Source organism: Zea mays, chromosome 5, assembly GCF_902167145.1.
Source record: "Zea mays cultivar B73 chromosome 5, Zm-B73-REFERENCE-NAM-5.0, whole genome shotgun sequence".
Taxonomy (NCBI): Eukaryota; Viridiplantae; Streptophyta; class Magnoliopsida; order Poales; family Poaceae; genus Zea; species Zea mays.
In genome coordinates, this window is record NC_050100.1 from 86,054,422 (window position 1) to 86,076,404 (window position 21,983).

Here is a 21,983-nt window from a genome sequence, read left to right on the forward strand (position 1 = left end):
AAAAATACAAGTCCAAGCTATATTTAAATTCGACAACAAAGAAAAATGAAGAAAATAATTAAACCAGTCACTTTTAAAATAGATTAAAGATAGACTTCTCTTTGTGTATCATAAACAAAGTTAGAAACCCGTTTTCAAGAAACTAGGTTGCAAATACCAAATATGCACATCCATTTTTTTTGTCTCCATAAACCAGTTTCTATAAAACTAGTTCAAAGAGGTCCTAAATTAGTTGAAAACTACCAATATAAATCGAACATATTTCTCATGCAAAAATTAAGCTAGCTGCCATATAGCAACTCTATTTCTAAAAACTGTCGTTGTTGTCTAAAAAATATGAGAAAGCGTGCTGATGAGCGTATACGTAGTCCTGTGATGAAACAGTGGCAACAAAAACAAAAATGCGAACACAACAGTGACCGTCTCCTGAATTGAAATCACTGTTCACGTCACACGCTTCGCTGTTTACCCGACGACGTGCACAAAACGGAACGCGGTGTCTTTCTCTCTCAGCTCTCTCTTTCTCTCTGCGCGTGCGCGCGTACGTGGCTCGTGGGACCGAGGTGGCAGCCACGGGCCCGGGCTTTAACTGCGCCAGTGCCTCCGCGGTCCGCGCCCAAGTACCCACCCCAAGGCATGAGCTGAGAGAGGCTGGGACTGGGAGGAGCGCAGGGCGCGATTACGCGGACGCTCCAGTCTCCACCCTCCAGAGCAGACAGCAAGCGCCCAAGCGCCATGATGTTGCCGCCGCCGCCACCACCGTCCTCCTTGCGCGACCTTCTCTCGCGGGAGCGCGTCGACGAGGACGAGGCGCCGCATCTGTCGCCGCGACGCGCCTCCGGGCGGTCACCCCCGCGCCGCGGGGCGTCGTCGAGGTCGTCCAGGCACACGTCGTCGCCGCCGCTGGCCACGACCACGACAACGACCAGGGAGGCGGAGGGGGAGGCCGCCGCCGCCGACGCGGTGGTCGCCGTGCTGTCCGCGTACGCCGGGAGGCTGCTCAGGGACGCGGAATTCAGGCGGGCGCTCCGCGACAAGTGCGCCGCGTGCCTCGCGCCCGCCGCGGGCGCGGGCGAGGACGACGACGCGGCGGCAGGCCGCCCCGTGCTGGCCAACCTCGAGCTGGGCATCGAGAGCATAGAGCGCCTGGCCGCGGACGGCTCCGCCGCGCAGCCACAGGCGCCGCGCGACGCCAAGATCCGGTCGCTCCGCAACTCCATCCGCCTCCTCAGCGTCGTCGCGTCGCTCCACTCGCCACCGCCGCCGCCGCGCCCCGGCGCCGCCGCGGGGGACGGCGGCGGCCGCACCTGCGGGGTGCCCAACTCGCACCTCGCAGCCTGCGCGCAGCTCTACCTCGCCGTGGTGTACAAGATGGAGCGCAACGACCGCGTCGCGGCGCGCCACCTCATGCAGGTGTTCGCCGACGCGCCGGGCCTCGCGCGCAGGGAGCTGCTGCCGGACCTCTGGGACCACGTGTTCCTGCCCCACCTGCTCCACCTCAAGGTCTGGTTCGCCAGGGAGGCCGACGACCTCGTCGCTGGCCGGGACGCCGACGACCGGCGCACGAGGATGAAGGCCCTGCAGAGGCTCTACAGCGACCACATGGACAGCGGCACGGCTCAGTTCGCTGTGTACTACAAGGAGTGGCTCCAGTCAGGCGCCGCCGCGCCGCCTCCCGTCCCCTCGGTGCCGTTGCCTTCGACGCCCAGGAGTTTCGACGGGCGCGAGAAGAGCTCGGCTTCGGTGCACAGAACCTCCATCAACAGAGACCTGTGGGTGAACCGTGAACCTTCCCATCCCACAGACTGCATTGCAAGAGCACAGGAGTTTCTCAGAGTTTATCTGAATTCTGCTTCCAGGTATAATGCGGTTTTCGGGACAGCTCTCGCTCTCGGGCAGGAAGACGTCAAGGATACAAAGCTGGACGATGGGACTGGACTAGCTCTGGATTTGGATGTCGAATTGGATCACGATGCTGCGGGCTTCAAGACACAGAAGCTTGCTCATGTGAGTCGACAGTTCCTTCAACTTTCTCCAGATGACTACTCTACTCCTAGATGGTTTGCCTCGTAGTAATAATATGTGTTTTTTTGTTTGGCAAGGCAAACTAGCATTGGCATCTATCTTTTAGACAAGTGACGAGTTGTGGTCACTGTTTGCAGCTGACAATTTAAGTGGTGCCAAGGAGACAGCCGTTTGATCCACGTACAGTATAATATTTGTTTTCTATGCCGTGGGGCCTTTTTTTTTGTCATATTCCTAGGATCCTCAGTTGTCTATGGTTGGTTGTAGACATGTAGCATCCACTGAGCTGTTCGGTTTAAAAAGCTTGCCTCCTGAACTGAGAAACATCTGTCCTTGACGCCTCATAGTATTACACAGTTAGCCATCAAAAATCCGATCTTGATTTAGGAGTAACATATTACCCTAAACTGGCAATGCAAAGTCCTTCTCTTTGCTTTAGAATAACACTGCTATATGTAGTGTTTTAAGCTACATGTTCCTGTTTGTTTAGTCCCGCATATATATATATATTTGAAGTTAGTTAACTTGAGCCCGTTTTGAGTAGACAGAGTAAAATGGGGCTCCAGGAAAAGCACTCCCGCTCTCGGAAAGAAGGCGCCGCTCTAGCAGAAACAGCACCTGCGCAGCGGAAATCATACTCCTTTCGACTGTTCTCGTGCCAAGGCGATATAAGCAGGAACGTGATCAGCCATCCCAAAGCAGCGAAGAAGGAACCCGTGGTGTCTGTCGAGAAAGAGCTGGACAGCAGCGAGCTAGCTCCTGCTGTCGTGCCTCTGCTGGAACGAGCGGTTTCCGTGGTATCCAGTTCGGACAGCCTGAGTCAGTGCGAGGACGCCGTGCACGAGGTCGCCAGAGCATGCTCGGCCTGGGACCCGAGCCTCGTGAACCTGCTGTCGTGCGCCTCTTTCATCCAAGGCCTTCTCGAGGTCACGCTGACCTCCAAAGACGACGCCGTGCTGGAGTCGGCCATGTCGATCATGGGGAAGCTGGTTCTGGGGAACGAGGTGATCAGACAGCTCGTGCTCAACGCGGACCCGCAGCTGGAGGTTTTCCTGAGGCTCCTGAGGAGCAGCGAGCTGTTCCTCAAGGCGGCCGTGGTGCTCTACATGATGAAGCCTAAGGCCAAGCAGATGCTGTCCCTGGACTGGGTGCCGCTCGTGCTGCACGTACTGGAGTGCGGCGACGAGGTGCAGTCTCTGTTCTCCGTAAGATGCGCCCCCAAGATCGCCGCGTTCTATTTCCTGGACCAGCTGCTCATGGGGTTCGACGTTGACAGAAACGTCGAGAACGCGAAGCAGATGATCGCTCTCGGTGGGCTGGACCTCCTGATCGGCAGGCTTGGCGCTGGCGACGCTCGCGAGAGCAGGCACTGCATCGCTCTCCTGACCACGTGCGTTCAGGCCGATGGCAGCTGCAGGCACTACTTGGCTGATAGTCTCAAGAAGGAGCCTCTCGTTCAGCTTCTTGCTGGAAATCAGAGGAAAGCCAGTGCCGCGTCCCTTAACCTGATGAGTGAACTCGTCTGCCTTAACAGGTGACATACTTCTCCCCCCTTTGTTGTCAGTGACATAAGTAAAACAAAACAAAAAAAAAACATCGCTAAAATACCCCTTTTGGATCGAACTCATTCTCCTTTTCCTTCAAACAGAACAAGCAAAATCGTGGAGTTCGTCAAGGAGCTGAAGAACAGCGGGTGCTTGAACACGATGCACGTTCTGCTGGTCTACCTCCAGCAGGCTCCTCTCGTCCAGCACCCGTTAGCAGCTACCATGCTACTCCAGCTCGATCTCCTGGTAACGTCTCCGCCTTTTTTTTCCTCCTTCGCTCAGGCGTCTGTTTTGGTATTGTATTGTTCAAATGAAGAAGCTTTTCTTGCAGGGTGATCCTTCGCAGTACAGCGTGTACAGGGAGGAGGCGATCGAGGCCATCGTAGCCGCTCTGGAGCACAGCTCGCAGAGCAGGAAGGTCCAGGAACAGTGCGCCCGAGCTCTCCTAATCTTGGCAGGGCGGTTCTCGTCTTCAGGAGAGCCCGTAGCAGAAGCGTGGCTGCTAAAGAGAGCGGGCCTAGACGATTCCCTCTCTGAGTCCTTCAGGAGATCAGAAGTATTCAAAGATAAGAGTGTTCGAGCGGTATGTACGTTCAGTTCAAATGCCCGAAAAAGACTACGATTAAATGTTCGGGTTTTTTTCCCTAACCGACATGTTTGCTTGCACTGATGATGACTTAGGAGGAAGAGAAGCTAGTGGAAGAACGGCAGAAGAACCTCGCCTTGATGCTACTGAAGAGCGGGGGCAGAAGGTTCCTCACGGCGCTGTCGAGCTGCATATCCGATGGAACCCCGAGCCTCAGCCGGTCGTGCCTCGTCAGCGTGGCATGGATGAGCAGCTCCCTCTCGCCGCTGCGCGGATGCAACGACTTCCAGCCCCTGGCATGCTCCGTCCTCGCGTCTAAGCTTTTGGACAGCTTGAGCTACGACAGAGTCCTGGAGGAGAGGGTGCTCGCTTCGCTGTCGCTTCTGAACGTCGTGAGACACCCAGGTACGTACGTCTGCAAGACTGGTGACAGCCAAGTGACTGTAAAAAGAAGAAGATGAATTTTGTTTTAAGAGCGACTGTCCTAATCTGACAGAATGCATGGAGAAGGTCTTCCCGCTGAAGAAAGAAACCATCGAGTCACTCCAAGATCTCGCGGAGGTGACGTGGACTGCGAAGGAGCTCCTCTTTGCCTGCTGCAGATGAGATGCAAGACCAGATCGTCCTCAGCGATGAAGAACTAGACACCAGCATGTAATTGGAAGTGATTGTTTTGGGAGAAGAGTGATCGCCACTGCTGTACACAGATTGTTTCGTACTTCCGTTGATATGTGAAGCCCCACAGATCCTTTCCCTCGTCATGGACTTTGGCTTTCGCTGTTGAATTGAAGCCTGCACATGGCTTCCTTTCTTCTTCTTCTTTAGGGCTTGTTTAGATTGCCAGGTATCCATATCAATACACATCCATGTGTTGTACGTTAACACACAACATACTATATTGAGTTGGATAATGATCATCCAAATAAGTCCTTAGTTTTACATTATCCTATACACGTGGATTGAGTTGAATATATAATCACCCAAATGTAAGTCCTCAGTCGTAGTTCGTTCCCGTGATAACATTTTTTTGTCTCCAGTGAAAATAAGGCCTATTGGATCTCCCATCATCAATCTTTCTTAAGTCACTTTAGATATACTGAAGCTTTTGTTGCATAAGGAGATTTGCAATGGGTTTGCGAAAAAGCTACGCTAAGCTATGCTTTTCGTCCAATGACTAATTCAACGATTCATCTGGTCCAACTTAGGCCCTATTTGGCACAGCTTATTTTCAGCTTCTTCACAAATTTAAGCAAAAGTTCTGCCAAACAGACAGCTTCTGCAGCAGCTTATCAGTTCAGCAGCTTCTCAAAATGAACTAAAAGCAGCCAACAAGCAGAAGCTGCTTTTTACCAGCTTATCAGATAAGCTGCTTTTTCAACAAGCAGCAGTTGTGCCAAACAAGGCCTTAGGGTCACATTGGTTTAGATTTTTGAATCAGATTCGTTGCAAAAAAAAGAATCTCAATCAAACGGGTACACTAACATAATATTCAATTTAGGATCACTTTATACCCTAGATTCGTACACTAACAGAATATTCAATTTAGGATCACTTTATACCCTAGATTCTTCATATTGTTGTTATTTATGTTATCAAGCTATCATATCGTTACACTACAGTTGAAAGTTGTACTCCATCCATTTCAATTTATAATTCATTTGACATTTTTACCTTAAGTTTCATCGGCTCGTCTTGTTAAAAAAATTCATAATTATTGTTATTTTTTCTACAATATTGCTTAGCATATTGTCGGGGACCATAATTAGGGGTACCCTCAAGACTCCTAATTCTCAGCTGGTAACCCCCATCAGCACAAAGCTGCAAAAGCCTGATGGGTGCGACTAAGTCAAGGATCGGTCCATTCGAGGGACTCGATCACGCCTCGTCCGAGCCCAGCCTCAGGCAAGGGCAGCCGACCCCGGAGGATCTACGTCTCGTCCGAGGCCCCCCTCCAGCAACGGACATACTTTCGGCTCGCCCGAGGCCCAGTTTTCACCAAGAAGCAACCTTGGCCAAATCGCCACGCCAACCGACCAAATCGCAGGGGCATTTAATGCAAAGGTGGTCTGACACCTTTATCCTGACGCACGCCCTCCAGTCGACAGAGCCGAAGTGACCGTAGTCACTTCGCCGCTCCACTGACCGGTCTGACAAGAGGACAGCGCCGCCTGCGCCGCTCCGACTGCTGTGCCACTCGACAGAGTGAGGCTGACAGCAGCCAGGCCCGGCCTCAGGCGCCATAGGAAACTCCGCTTCGCCCGAACCCAGGGCTCGGACTCGGGCTCAGCCCCGGAAGACGACGAACTCCGCTTTGCCCGACCCCAGGGCTCGGACTCGGGCTCAGCCCCGGAAGACGACGAACTCCGCTTCGCCCGACCCCAGGGCTCGGACTCGGGCTCAGCCCCAGAAGACGACGGACTCCGCTTCGCCCGACCCCAGGGCTCGGACTCGGGCTCAGCCCCGGAAGACGACGAACCCCGCTTCGCCCGACCCTAGGGCTCGGACTCGGGCTCAGCCCCAGAAGACGACGGACTCCGCTTCGCCCGACCCCAGGGCTCGGACTCGGGCTCAGCCCCAAAAGACGACGAACCCCGCTTCGCCCGACCCTAGGGCTCGGACTCGGGCACAGCCCCGGAAGACGACGAACTCCGCTTCGCCCGACCCCAGGGCTCGGACTCGGGCTCAGCCCCGGAAGACGACGAACTCCGCTTCACCCGACCCCAGGGCTCAGACTCGGGCTCAGCCCCGGAAGACGACGGACTCCGCTTCGCCCAACCCCAGGGCTCGGACTTGGGCTCAGCCCCGGAAGACGACGAACCCCGCTTCGCCCGACCCCAGGGCTCGGACTCGGGCTCAGCCCCGGAAGACGACGAACTCCGCTTCGCCCGACCCCAGGGCTCGGACTCAGCCCTGGCCTTAGCCGACGGTCTCCGCCTCGCCCGACCCGGGGGCTCGGACTCGACCTTGGCCTCAGAAGACAGACTCGACCTCGACCTCGGAGGAGCCTCCATGTCGCCCAACCCAGGGCACGGACCGACCACGTCAACAGGAGGCGCCATCATTACCCTACCCCAAGCCGACTCAGGCTACGGGGAACAAGACCGGCGTCCCGTCTGGCTCGCTCCGCCAGACAAGTAATGATGGCGCCCCGCACGCCCGATGACGACGGCGGCTCTCAGCCCCCTTACAGAAGCAAGAGGACGTCAGCAAGGACTCGACAGCCCCGACAACTGTCCTTCCGCTAGGCTCCAGCGCTCCTCCGACGGCCACGACACCACACGAACCGGGTGCCAAAACCTCTTCGGCTGCCACATGGCATGTACTTAGGGCGCTAGCTCTCCTCCGCTAGACACGTTAGCATGCTGCTACACCCCCCATTGTACACCTGGATCCTCTCCTTGCGCCTATAAAAGGAAGGACCAGGGCCCTCTTATAGAGGGTTGGCCGCGCGGGGAAGGACGGGACGGCGCTCGCGTGAGGCCGCTCGCTCCCTCCCGCGTGGACGCTTGTAACCCCCTACTGCAAGCGCACCCGACCTGGGCGCGGGACAAACACGAAGGCCGCGGGATTTCCACCTCTCACGCCCGTCTCCCTCTGGCTGCCTCCCCCTTCGCGCTCCGTCTCGCATCGACCCATCTGGGCTGGGGCACGCGGCGACAATTTACTCGTCGGTCCAGGGACCCCCGGGTTTCGAAACACCGACAGTTGGCGCGCCAGGTAGGGGCCTGCTGCGTGTTGACGAACAGCTTCCCGTCAAGCTCCAGATGGGCAGTCTCCAGCAACCTTTCTAGCCCGGGACGATGCTCCGTTTCAGGAGTCTTGAGTTCATGTCCCTCGACGGCAGCTACGACATGATACTCCTTCCCCCGTCGTGCGATAGCGACAATGGAAGCCGACAGTCCGCCCGCCGGCAGCGGAATCGACGACGTCTTCCCCGCGTGGTGGAAGAACAACATTCGAGTTCACCCCGTCCCCTCCCCCGCCGACGGAGGAGGAGGCGGGGCAACCAAGGCCAAGCAGGAGGCGGCACCTCGTCGGCTGTCGAGCGAGTCGACGGCGCCGGCGCCCCAACGGGGGGCACGTCGGGCCTCGACCTCACGTCTGAGACGAAGACGAGCGCCGTCTCCCCGCGACACGCCAATCCCAAGCAAGCGGACGACGCCAGCACGCTCGCGAAGGACTTGCTGGGCGTCACCCTCGTACCTGAGACGACGGTGCAGTCAGTCCCTGACGTGACTTCGTCACCGCCCGTCGACTAAGAGGTACCAACCGATTTCCATCTCATGCCTTTTGGATTCAGCCTCGACCCGCCAAGCGACTTCGCTTTGGCGGACGCTCTCGTAGAGGCGAGTCCAAACCCTCTAGGGTATCGTGTGTGGTCACCCTGGGACCGGCTGACGGACGTCTCGACCTAAGGGCCCTCAGGGTCCGAGGAAGGTGACGAGCCCGACTTCTATTGGGATTTCTCCGGACTTGGTAACCCTAGTGCCATGCGGGACTTCATGACCGCATGCGACTACTGCCTTTCCGACTGTTCTGACGGTAGCCGAAGCCTCAGCGTCGAGGACTGTGGCCCAAGTCATGAATGTTTCCACGTCGATCTAGGGGGTCCCAACGAAGGCAACCATCTTGGTATGCCGGAGAACGGTGACCTCCCTAGGCCTGTGCCTCGCGTTGACATCCTACGGGAGCTAGCTGTGGTCCCCGTTCCGGCGGGGGGTCATGACCCACAGCTCGAGCAAATCCGCGGGGTGCAGGCCAGGCTCGACGAGGGAGCAGGAACACTTGAGCCGATCCGCCGGGACGTCGGGCAGGAATGGGCGGGCCAACCTCCGGCCGGAGAAGTGCGTCATCTACCCCAGGGTATCCAGCACCGCATCGCCGACGATGTCAGGGTGAGGCCGCCACCCACTTCCAGTGGAGTCGGCCAGAACCTGGCTGCAGCGGCAATGCTTCTCCGCGCGATGCCGGAGCCATCAACCACCGAGGGGCGACGTATCCAGGGAGAGCTCAAGAATCTCCTGGAGGACGTCGCGGTCCGACGGACCGAAACCTCCGCCTCCCGAAGGCAGGGGTACCCCTCGGAACATCGCGCCGCGACTTCCCGATTCATGCGGGTAGCCTCGGTCCACACCGGGCGCACGCGCAACACAGCGCCTGCGGCCCCGGGTCGCCTCGGCAACGAGCACCATCACCACAACCGTCGGGCCCACCTCGACGAGAGGGTGCACCGAGGCTACCACCCCAGGCGTGGGGGACGCTACGACAGCGGGGAGGATCGGAGTCCCTCGCCCAAACCACCCGGTCCGCAGGCTTTCAGCCGCGCCATACGACGGGCGTCGTTCTCGACCCGGTTCCGAACCCCGACTACTATCACAAAGTACTCGGTGGAGACGAGACCAGAACTGTGGCTCGTGGACTACCGGCTGGCCTGCCAACTGGGTGGAATGGACGATGACAACCTCATCATCCGCAACCTCCCCCTGTTCCTCTCTGACACCGCTCGCGCCTGGTTGGAGCACCTGCCTCCGGGGCAGATCTCCAACTGGGACGACCTGGTCCAAGCCTTCGCCGGCAATTTCCAGGGCACGTACGTGCGCCCTGGAAACTCCTGGGATCTCCGGAGCTACCGACAGCAGCCGGGAGAGTCTCTCCGGGACTACATCCGGTGATTCTCGAAGCAGCGCACCGAGCTGCCCAACATCACCGATTCAGATGTCATCGGCGCGTTCCTCGCCGACACCACCTGCCGCGACCTGGTGAGCAAGCTGGGTCGCAAGACCCCCACCTGGGCGAGCGAGCTGATGGACATCGCCACCAAGTTCGCCTCTGGCCAGGAGGCGGTCGAGGCTATCTTCCGGAAGGACAAGCAGCCCCAGGGCCGCCCACCGGAAGATGCCCCCGAGGCGTCAACTCAGTGCGGCGCCAAGAAGAAAGGCAAGAAGAAGTCGCAAGCGAAACGCGACGCCGCCGACGCGGACCTTGTCGCCGCCGTCGAGTACAAGAACCCTCGGAAACCCCCCGGAGGTGCCAACCTCTTCGACAAGATGCTCAAGGAGCCGTGCCCCTATCATCAGGGGCCCGTCAAGCACACCCTTGAGGAGTGCGCCATGCTTCGGCGCCACTTTCACAAGGTCGGGCCACCCGCGGAGGGTGGCAGGGCTCGCGACGACGACAAGAAGGAAGATCACTAGGCAGGAGAGTTCCCTGAGGTCCGCGACTGCTTCATGATCTATGGTGGGCAAGCGGCGAACGCCTCGGCTCGGCACCGCAAGCAAGAGCGTCAGGAGGTCTGTTTGGTAAAGGTGGCGGCGCCAGTCTACCTAGACTGGTTCGACAAGCCCATCACCTTCGACCAAGCCGACCACCCCGACCGCGTGCCGAGCCCGGGGAAATACCCGCTCGTTGTCGACCCCGTCATCGGCGACGTCAGGCTCACCAAGGTCCTCATGGACGGAGGCAGCAGCCTCAACATCATCTACGCCGAGACCCTCGGGCTCCTGCGTGTTGATTTGTCCTCGGTCCGGGCAGGCGCTGCGCCTTTCCACGGGATCATCCCCGGGAAGCGCGTCCAGCCCCTCGGACAACTCGATCTTCCCGTCTGCTTTGGGACGTCCTCCAACTTCTGAAGGGAGACCCTCACGTTCGAGGTGGTCGGGTTCCGAGGAACCTACCACGCAGTACTGGGGAGGCCATGCTACGCGAAGTTCATGGCCATCCCCAACTACACCTACCTCAAGCTCAAGATGTCGGGCCCCAACGGGGTCATCACCGTCGGCCGCACGTACTGACACGCGTTCGAATCCGACGTGGAGTGTGTGGAGTACGCCGAGGCCCTCGCCGAATCCGAGGCCCTCATCGCCGACCTGGAGAGCCTCTCTAAGGAGGTGCCAGACGTGAAGCGCCACGCCGGCAACTTCGAGCCAGCGGAGACGGTTAAATCCGTCCCCCTCGACCCCAGCAGCGACGCCTCCAAGCAAATCCGGATCGGCTCCGAGCTCGATCCCAAATAGGAAGCAGTGCTCGTCGACTTTCTCCACGTGAACGCCGACGTCTTCGCGTGGAGTCCCTCGGACATGCCCGTCATACCGAGGGATGTCATCGAGCACTCGCTGGACATTCGAGCCGGAGCCCGACCCATCAAGCAGCCTCTGCGCCGGTTCGACGAGGAGAAGCGTAGAGCCATAGGCGAGGAGATCCACAAGCTAATGGTGGCAGGGTTCATCAAAGAGGTATTCCATCCCGAATGGCTTGCCAACCCTGTGCGTGTGAGAAAGAAAGGAGGGAAATGGCGGATGTGTGTAGACTACACTGGTCTAAACAAAGCATGTCCGAAGGTTCCCTACCCTCTGCCTCGCATCGACCAAATCGTGGACTCCACTGCTGGGTGCGAAACCCTGTCTTTCCTCGATGCCTACTCAGGGTATCACCAAATCAGGATGAAAGAGTCCGACCAGCTCGTGACTTCTTTCATCACACCCTTCGGCATGTACTGCTATGTCAACATGCCGTTCGACTTGAGGAATGCGGGTGCAACGTACCAACGGTGCATGAACCATGTGTTCGGCGAACACATTGGCCGAACGGTCGAGGCCTACGTCGATGACATCGTAGTCAAGACGAGGAAAGCCTCTGACCTCCTTTCCGACCTTGAAGTGACATTCTGATGTCTCAAGGCGAAAGGCGTGAAGCTCAATCCCGAGAAGTGTGTCTTCGGGGTTCCCCGAGGCATGCTCTTGGGGTTCATCGTCTCCGAGCAGGGCATCGAGGCCAACCCGGAGAAAATCGTGGCCATCACCAGCATGGGGCCCATCAAGGACTTGAAAGGCGTACAGAGAGTCACGGGATGCCTCGCGGCTCTGAGCCGCTTCATCTCGTGCCTCGGCGAAAGAGGTCTGCCTCTGTACCGCCTCTTAAGGAAGGCCGAGTGCTTCACTTGGACCCCTGAGGCCAAGGAAGCCCTCGGGAACCTAAAGGCGCTCCTTACAAACGCGCCCATCTTGGTGCCCCCCGCTGCCGGAGAAGCCCTCTTGATCTACTTCGCCGCGACCACTGAGGTGGTTAGCGCCGCGATTGTGGTTGAGAGACGAGAAGAGAGGCATGCATTGCCCGTCCAGAGGCCAGTCTACTTCATCAGCGAGGTACTGTCCGAGACCAAGATCCGCTACCCACAAATTCAGAAGCTGCTATACGCGGTGATCCTAACGCGGCGGAAATTGCGACACTACTTCGAGTCTCATCCGGTAACTGTGGTGTCATCCTTCCCCCTGGGGGAGATCATCCAGTGCCGAGAGGCCTCGGGTAGAATTGCAAAGTGGGCGGTGGAAATTATGGGCGAAACGATCTCGTTCGCCCCTCGGAAGGCCATCAAGTCCCAGGTCTTGGCGGACTTCGTGGCTGAATGGGTCGACACCCAGCTCCCAACAGCTCTGATCCAACCGGAACTCTGAACCATGTTCTTCGACAGGTCGCTGATGAAGACAGGAGCAGGCGCAGGCCTGCTCTTCATCTCGCCCCTCGGAAAGCACCTACGCTACGTGCTACGCCTCCATTTCCCGGCGTCCAACAATGTGGCTGAGTATGAGGCTCTGGTCAACGGTTTGCGCATCGCCATCGAGCTAGGGGTCCGACGCCTCGACGCTCGCGGTGACTCGCAGCTCATCATCGACCAAGTCATGAAGAACTCCCACTGTCGCGACCCGAAGATGGAAGCCTACTGCGATGAGGTTCGGCGCCTAGAAGACAAGTTCTACGGGCTCGAGCTCAACCACATCGCCTGACGCTACAACGAGACTGCGGACGAGCTGGCTAAAATAGCCTCGGGGCGAACAACGGTTCCCCCGGACGTCTTCTCCCGGGACCTGCATCAACCCTCCGTCAAGACCGACGACACGTCCGAGCCCGAGAAGGCCTCGGCACAGCCCGAGACACCCTCGGCTCAGTCCGAGGTACCCTTGGCTCAGTCCGAAGCACCCTCGGCACAGTCCGAGGTACCCTCGGCTCGGCCCGAGGCACCCTCGGCTCAACCCGAGGCACCCTCAGCTCAGCCCGAGGTACCCTCGGCCCCCGAGGGTGAGGCACTGCGCGTCGAGGAGGAGCGAAGCGGGGTCACGCCTAATCGAAACTGGCAGACCCCGTACCTGCAATATCTCCACCGAGGAGAGCTACCCCTCGACCGAGCCGAAGCTTGGCGGTTGGCGCGGCACGCCAAGTCGTTTGTCTTGCTGGGGGACGGGAAGGAACTCTACCACCGCAGCCCTTCAGGCATCCTCCAGCGATGCATTTCCATCGCCGAAGGCCAGGAGCTCCTGCAAGAGATACACTCGGGGGCTTGCGGCTATCACGCAGCACCTCGAGCCCTTGTTGGAAACGCCTTCCGACAAGGTTTCTACTCGCCGACGGTGGTGGCCGACGCCACTAGAATTGTCCGCATCTGCGAAGGGTGTCAGTTCTACGCAAGGCAGACCCACCTGCCCGCTCAGGCCCTGCAGACGATACCCATCACCTGGCCTTTTGCTGTGTGGGGTCTGGACCTCGTCGGCCCCTTGCAGAAGGCACCCGGGGGCTACACGCACCTGTTGGTTGCCATCGACAAATTCTCCAAGTGGATCGAGGTCCGACCCCTAAACAGCATCAGGTCTGAACAGGCGGTGGCATTCTTCACCAACATCATCCATCGCTTTGGGGTCCCGAACTCCATCATCACCGACAACGGCACCCAGTTCACCGGCAGAAAGTTCCTGGACTTCTGCGAGGATCACCACATCCGGGTGGACTGGGCCGCCGTGGCTCACCCCATGACGAATGGGCAAGTAGAGCGTGCCAACGGCATGATTCTACAAGGACTCAATCCTCGGATCTACAACGACCTCAACAAGTTCGGCAAGCGATGGATGAAGGAACTCCCCTCGGTGGTCTGGAGTCTGAGGACAACGCCGAGCAGAGCCACGGGCTTCACGCCGTTCTTTCTAGTCTATGGGGCCGAGGCCATCCTGCCCACAGACTTAGAATACGGTTCCCCAAAGACGAGGGCCTACGCCGACCAAAGAAATCAAGCTAATCGAGAAGACTCACTAGACCAGCTGGAAGAGGCTCGGGACATGGCCTTACTACACTCGGCGCGGTACCAGCAGTCCCTGCGACGCTACCATGCCCGAGGGGTTCGGTCCCGAGACCTCCAGGTGGGCGACCTGGTGCTTCGGCTGCGACAAGACGTCCGAGGGCGGCACAAGCTCATGCCTCCCTGGGAGGGGCCGTTCATCATCGCCAAAGTTCTGAAGCCCAGAACATACAAGCTGGCCAACAGTCAAGGCGAGGTCTACAGCAACGCTTGGAACATCCAACAGCTACGTCGCTTCTACCCTTAAGATGCTTTCAAGTTGTTCGTATGCCTCGTTCCCACGCAAAGTTTAGTCATCAAGGAAGGGTCAGCCTTGCCTCGGCAAAGCCCGACCCTCCCTCGGGGGCTAAAAGGGGGGAACCCCCTCTGCGTCGAAATTTCCCTCGAAAAAAGATATTTTCTGCCAGAATATCTTTCGTGCTTTTCGACTACTTCGAAAGTGGATCCTGAAAACGGCGGAGTACACGTAAGCAGCCAAGGCTGACCGAGCCGAGGGACTCCTACGCCTCCGGGATACGGATACCTCACTCATCACCTTCTGCGATAAGTAACTCGCGTTCAGATAAGTGATTCCGCGGACCGAACAAGTCTTCACGCTTGAAAGCTCCTCTGCCGAAACGATTCTTCGGGCCTTCTCGACTGCGTCGGTGACAGAACCCTATGGATGGGTAAGAGTGCGCGTAAGCGGCGAGGCCGACCGAGCCGAGGGATTCCTACGCCTCCGGGATACGGATACCTCACTCATCGCCTTCCGTGAAAAGCAACTCTCGCTCGCACAGACAATTCTGTTACCGGCAAAAAAGTCCAGATACTCGAAACAAGGGGAAAAGAGACGCAGCTTTACAACACGACGATGGTGTGTTTGGGCCTCGGCGGCCGCAGAAAACACACACTACAAGATAATCCGATCCTGCAGGCTCGGATCTTGATAGTTGAAGGGAGCAGCAGCACCCTCGACGTCAACTACACCTTCGGCGAGGTCCAACCTAGCCTCGGACGGCGACGCAGTCGGAGAATCTCTACTCTGAAGGACGACATCATCACCATGCCCAGACCATCGCCGCCAGGGTCTTCTCCAGGAATCTGGCTCGAGCAGACGGCTCGACCGGTCACCCCGAGGCCTCGGCCAGCTGTCCCCCGAAGACATCAGCCCGGCCCGAGGCCTCGGCAACTCAATTCCGGCGTCGGTCCCGCCAGTGGACGACCCGGCCAGGCTCTGGCCGACCAAGTCTTCTTTTTGAGCCAACTCTGCCTCTGTCTGTGCTGACACCGCTACCCCTGGCTTCGGCTCATCGAAGAGCGGCCGAGGGGTTCCTTTAACTAAGCAAGAGAAGCCTCGGACAGCAAGGCCAACCGAGCCGAGGGACTCCTACGCCTCCGGGATACGGATACCTCACTCGTCACCTTTGCACTGGGCGACTCACGCTTGGTGAAGCGGTTCTGTTAGCCGACGGACGAGTCTTAGTGCTCGAAATGAGGAAAAAACACGGCTCCGCGCCGAAAATACATACATGTTCAGGCCCCGACAGCCACAATGAACAAAAGACCGACATTCAAGGTGCCATTACAAACGGAACCCCGGTTCCACCTCCGCAAGTACGAACAACCCCACGCGATTGGGGGGCCTGTGGAGCAACATAAGACCGACGAACGGCTCGTCGTCGCCCGCTCCAGTAGCGGCGACGACGACGACTTCTGCACCGGGGGCCGAACAGCAGCAGCGATGACCTCAGGGCGGATGCTGCTGCCATGAGGCCCTCGCCCATGCCCTCACTCGAGAGGCAAGGACGGGCAGAAGGCCGTAGAGTTGGATGCCAGTCCGTGGGCGGCACCAGCTATCTCGTCGGTGGAAGAACCTCTTCCAGCTGCCGTGGCGGAAGGCGGCGCCGGGAGCGGCTCCGAAGCCACTCGGGTCAGAGAGCCAGGCACGCGGCAGCTGCCAGCGCCACGAACGGCGAACGCCCTTCCCCCCGATCACTGAGGGAAGGAGCGGGTCGCCGCCCGCGCAGGAACCGACCCCAACTCGGCACACTCCCCTCCCCAGCACTGATGATGAAAATCCTTGAAGCTGAGGGAGGGGTAGAGGCCGTAGCCCGGCTTGCTTTTCCCCGCCATCGAACTGGAGGTCACCGTCTTGGGTGACCGCCGGCGAAGGGGTGCAGCCGGGCTGCATGATGAAAATCCTTGAAGCCGAACGATGGCTGAAAGGTACCAACTTCCACGAAGTTGCGTTCCTCCAACGACAAGGCGGAAGGATTGCGGGTGTCCCCCATCCGGGGGCTCGGAAGGTGGAAAGACACGATGCATAAGGGAGCGCGAAGACATGGTCGCCTTTCAAGGGGGTCACCCTCCTTTTAAAGGTGACTCTCCCTACTTGCGTCCCCAGCCGTCGTGGGCTGAGTCCTCTCCAACACGCTCCAAGGTCCTCCCCCTACAGCGCGGGGGCTGGGTCCCACGCGTCATGCAAACTGGCCCAGGGCGGAAGAAGCCAAACCGCCGCGCGCGGTGCATGCAACCGCCCAGCGGTTACAAGCATTCCTCCACTTTCGCCTAGACCAGCGGGTGAAAGGGCGGACAGCCGTGCAGGCGGCATGCAACCGCGCCAAGTGGGCGCGCCCCTCCGACTTCCAACGCACCCAGCATGGAGGCCCAGGCCCACGCGTCATGCGACCGGCGCGCCGGTTGCTGCGTGCGAGCAACTGCAACGCCACTCGCACCACTACCACGCCTCCTCGACTGCGGAACCAGTACCGCGACTCGAGGCAACCCAGCGTACGACCCAGCAGTGCCAGCCTGGCGCGACGGTTAATACGGCCAAAAATGGGCCGGCAGTAATGGCGGTGGTAGGCGGGCAGGAGCAGTGGTCACGTCATCAGCCAAGCTTATGTCCCATCCAGGGGCAGTGAGAGAACCCTCTCTCACCGCGTGAAGACGGCGCGCCCGTGTTCCGTTCCTCGAACGGCTCGCGCACGCGCAACGGCCACCTCGCGAACCACTCGCCCCATCGCATTAACTCCGCGGCGGGACAGGCGGCGCCTCTGGCAGGAGAAGCGAGCGACGCTTCGCCTTCGCCATAATGACCGCTTCAAAAAAGGTACGCCACGTCGTTCGATTTCGTATCCTTTTCCTTTTCCTCTTTCTCTCTCTTACAACAGGGACCGGGAAAGGGGGATACCCCGAAAAGGATCCTTCTCCGTGAAGGAAACAAGCCTCGAGCCTCCCTACTGATCAGAGGTTCAAAGGCTGGCCCCTCGGAGGGGTTTAACAGCCGCCTCAGAGCGCGTGGGCTCCACACCCACTACTGGTCAGAGGTTCGAAGGCCGGCCCCTCGGAAGGGTTCAACGGCCGCCTCAGGCCACTCGGGCTCCGCGCCCACTACTGATCAGGGGTTCGTAGGCTGGCCCTCGAAGGGTTCACAGCCGCCTCAGACACAGAGCGAGGGATGACCCTGGGTACGTTCGATACATAACCAAGGCTCGGGCTACGCTCCCGAGGTACCCTAGGACATTTCCGAGACCAGCGGGAACGATCTTGTAACGGAATCCCATCAGAGGGAGGCATCGAGCCCTCGGACCCCGTCGAAAGGGGACCGGGTCCGGCAGATCACCCGCAGGTACTTTTGGAGCGCGCCTCCGGGCCTCTAGCCGACCCCTAACAAATGGGGCACGGGCGTCCACTCGAATTACCCACCAGCAGCTCACCGGAGACACCATGTTTGGCGCCCTCCGAGGGCAACATGGCGCTTTCCCCCCTCCTCCTTGCGGAAAGGCGACGCAGGGGCGTATGTAAAAAAGTCGAGTCTGTCCTTGACCGTCCTCTCACCCTGTGCAGAGGCTCGGGGGCTGCTCTCGCGAACCCGGCTCTGGCCAGACCATTGACAGCGTCAACATACCAGCCCGAGAACTTGGGACCTGACCGTGCACCCGGGCTACGGCCAGCTCGCATGAAGGAACGACCAGACCAGCCGAAGCATTGCGCGAGGCATTAAGACCTCGGAGGAGTCAAACCACTCCTCCGAGGCCTCGGGGGCTACAACCGGCGGGTGCGCTCGCGCGCACCCACCGGAACAAAATGCAACCGAGAAAGGCTGGTCCCCTTGCAAAAAAGTGCGACAAAAGCCTCCAAGCGAGTATTAACACTCCCTTCGAGGCTCGGGGGCTACTGTCGGGGACCATAATTAGGGGTACCCTCAAGACTCCTAATTCTCAGCTGGTAACCCCCATCAGCACAAAGCTGCAAAGGCCTGATGGGTGCGACTAAGTCAAGGATCGGTCCATTCGAGGGACTCGATCACGCCTCATCCGAGCCCAGCCTCGGGCAAGGGCAGCCGACCCCGGAGGATCTACGTCTCGCCCGAGGCCCCCCTCCCGCAACAGACATACTTTCGGCTCGCCCGAGGCCCAGTCTTCACCAAGAAGCAACCTTGGCCAAATCGCCACGCCAACCGACCAAATCGCAGGGGCATTTAATGCAAAGGTGGTCTGACACCTTTATCCTGACGCACGCCCTCCAGTCGACAGAGCCGAAGTGACCGTAGTCACTTCGCCGCTCCACTGACCGGTCTGACAAGAGGACAGCGCCGCCTGCGCCGCTCCGACTGATGTGCCACTCGACAGAGTGAGGCTGACAGCAGCCAGGCCCGGCCTCAGGCGCCATAGGAAACTCCGCTTCGCCCGACCCCAGGGCTCGGACTCGGGCTCAGCCCCGGAAGACGACGAACTCCGCTTCGCCCGACCCCAGGGCTCGGACTCGGGCTCAGCCCCGGAAGACGACGAACTCCGCTTCGCCCGACCCCAGGGCTCGGACTCGGGCTCAGCCCCGGAAGACGACGAACTCTGCTTCGCCCGACCCCAGGGCTCGGACTCGGGCTCAGCCCCGGAAGACGACGAACTCCGCTTCGCCCGACCCCAGGGCTTGGACTCGGGCTCAGCCCCAGAAGACGACAGACTCCGCTTCGCCCGACCCCAGGGCTCGGACTCGGGCTCAGCCCCGGAAGACGACGAACCCCACTTCGCCTGACCCCAGGGCTCAGACTCGGGCACAGCCCCGAAAGACGACGCACTCCGCTTCGCCCGACCCCAGGGCTCGGACTCGGGCTCAGCCCCGGAAGACGACGAACTCCGCTTCGCCCAACCCCAGGGCTCGGACTCGGGCTCAGCCCCAGAAGACGACGGACTCCGCTTCGCCCGACCCCAGGGCTTGGACTCGGGCTCAGCCCCGGAAGACGACAAACCCCGCTTCACCCGACCCCAGGGCTCGGACTCGGGCTCAGCCCTGGAAGACGACGAACCCCGCTTCGCCCAACCCCAGGGCTCGGACTCGGGCTCAGCCCCGGAAGACGACGAACTCCGCTTCGCCCGACCCTAGGGCTCGGACTCGGGCTCAGCCCCGGAAGACGACGAACTCCGATTCGCCCGACCCTAGGGCTCGGACTCAGCCCTGGCCTTAGCCGACGGTCTCCGCCTCGCCCGACCCGGGGGCTCGGACTCGACCTCGGCCTCAGAAGACAGACTCGACCTCGACCTCGGAGGAGCCTCCACGTCGCCCAACCCAGGGCATGGACCGACCACGTCAACAGGAGGCCCCATCATTACCCTACCCCAAGCTGACTCAGGCTACGGGGAACAAGACCGGCGTCCCGTCTGGCTCGCTCCGCCAGACAAGTAATGATGGCGCCCCGCACGCCCGATGACGGCGGCGACTCTCAGCCCCCTTACGGAAGCAAGAGGACGTCAGCAAGGACTCGACAGCCCCGACAGTTGTCCTTCCGCCAGGCTCCAGCGCTCCTCCGACGGCCACGACACCACACGAACCGGGTGCCAAAACCTCTTCGGCTGTCACATGGCATGTACTTAGGGCACTAGCTCTCCTCCGCTAGACACGTTAGCACGCTGCTACACCCCCCATTGTACACCTGGATCCTCTCCTTGCGCCTATAAAAGGAAGGACCAGGGCCCTCTTACAGAGGGTTGGCCGCGCGGGGAAGGACGGGACGACGCTCGCGTGAGGCCGCTCGCTCCCTCCCGCGTGGACGCTTGTAACCCCCTACTGCAAGCGCACCCGACCTGGGCGCGGGACAAACACGAAGGCCGCGGGATTTCCACCTCTCACGCCCGTCTCCCTCCTGCTGCCTCCCCTCTTCGCGCTCCGTCTCGCGCCGACCCATCTGGGCTGGGACACGCGACGACAATTTACTCGTCGGTCCAGGGACCCCCCGGGTTTCGAAACGCCGACATATATAATATACTTTAAATGGCTTTAAATTTTTATTTTTCGCAATAAATAAATAAATAGGATAAATCGGTCAAATGTGGAAAAAAAGTCAGACGAATTCTAATTTGTGACGAAGAGAGTATTAACTAAACATAGTTTAGATTTCTCATAATTGTCAGCTCACAACAGTTTTGTCATATCTCACCGCTAGAATCAAATTTTCATAATTCTACGACTGAACTAAACATGCCCTTAAAATACGAAGGGAAACTAGTCTAGTCCAAAGTCTGCAGCTAATATAAACAAAAAAAACAGAGAAAATTTTAGGGCCCTTCGTGGCTAAGGTTCTGTTTTGCTGTGATTGTGTTAGATATAATGTGGGGTTGATCTAGAGATGGCCAGACGGGCCGCCCGGCCCGGTCTGGGTCTAGTGAAGCTCGCCCCGTTTTGGACCTGACCCACCAGACATGGTTAGAAAACTGGTCCGGACCGTCTAAGCTTGCGGGCTCATTTTTCTGTCCGAGCCCGCCCCGCAGCGGTTCTAAACGGACCAGCCCGTTTAGCATGGAAAAACGGCGGAAAACGGGCTAAGCGGCCGGTAAGTACGGTTTATTGCAAAAAAGCGGGCTTAACGAGCTTAGAGGTAAATGAGCCGTGCCGGGCTAGCCCACCGTGCCTAGTTTCTTGTCCGAGCCCGACCCGCTTATTCATGCCGGGCCGGCCTGGGTCCGCATAGAACCGGGTCGTGCCGAGCTCGGATTGGGCCCAAACAGCGGGCTTCGTGCCGGGCTCGCGGACCTCGTGCTTATCTATACTATACTTAAAGCCCCAGTTTCAACGGTCGTCCCGTGTCATTTTTTACAAATAACCCCTCACAACTATTTCAAATTAATCTGCTGCACGTCTATAGATGCCCAAACAGCGGTCGGACCAGACGCACGCGGGCCACAACTCCCGTCAACCCATTTGATTAAATCAGCGTAAAATATTAAAAAACGGTGCATGAGGTGAGGTTCGAACCGATGACTGATGGAAGAAGGGCGGAAGACACTAGGTAAAGCTGTATAACCAGTAGAACATCATGCTCAAATGTTTAAATTTTGAATATAAAATATATATATATGTATATACATTTTTTTGTAATAAGAAAATATTATCGTGTCGGGCCGGACCAGCACTACGGGCCGAGGCTACAGCCCAAGCACGGCATGACGTTCTTGTCTCTTGCAAGCATTAGGTCGTTTCTGAGACCACATTAGCGCAATTGACTTCATGGTATTTGAGGATGATGAATTGGATGAGACAACAATGATTTGTCACACTAACAGTAAAATAAAAGGTTATTTGTTGGTTTTAAACGTTAGTAATTGCTACGAAGTAGCATAATTTATATGGAGCGCATCCAGTTTTTATTGATGCCTGACTTTAGCAATCACTCCATAATTTGATCTATCTTTTTCATAAGTTTGAGTTCATGTGACTTATTTTAGAA

General features: G+C 58.5%; 1 protein-coding gene across 1 annotated transcript; it reads left to right on the plus strand.

Annotated features, from left to right (window-relative positions):
- Positions 1 to 618: 618 nt before the first annotated feature.
- Positions 619 to 5,090, plus strand: LOC100194083 (uncharacterized). The gene is made up of 7 exons (NM_001359389.1): positions 619 to 1,772; positions 1,860 to 2,007; positions 2,574 to 3,559; positions 3,674 to 3,818; positions 3,904 to 4,155; positions 4,254 to 4,563; positions 4,655 to 5,090. The coding sequence occupies exons 1-7, from the start codon at positions 736 to 738 to the stop codon at positions 4,762 to 4,764; spliced, it is 2,988 nt and encodes a 995-aa protein (NP_001346318.1). The 5' UTR covers positions 619 to 735; the 3' UTR covers positions 4,765 to 5,090.
- The last annotated feature ends 16,893 nt before the right edge of the window (positions 5,091 to 21,983 follow it).

Excerpts from the sequence above, each read along its gene's own strand:
- LOC100194083 (NM_001359389.1), top strand. The coding sequence starts at position 736 with ATGATGTTGCCGCCGCCGCCACCACCGTCCTCCTTGCGCGACCTTCTC. Across the intron at positions 3,560-3,673 it reads GAACTCGTCTGCCTTAACAG|AACAAGCAAAATCGTGGAGT; the intron begins GTGACATACTTC and ends TCCTTCAAACAG. Across the intron at positions 4,156-4,253 it reads AAGATAAGAGTGTTCGAGCG|GAGGAAGAGAAGCTAGTGGA; the intron begins GTATGTACGTTC and ends ATGATGACTTAG.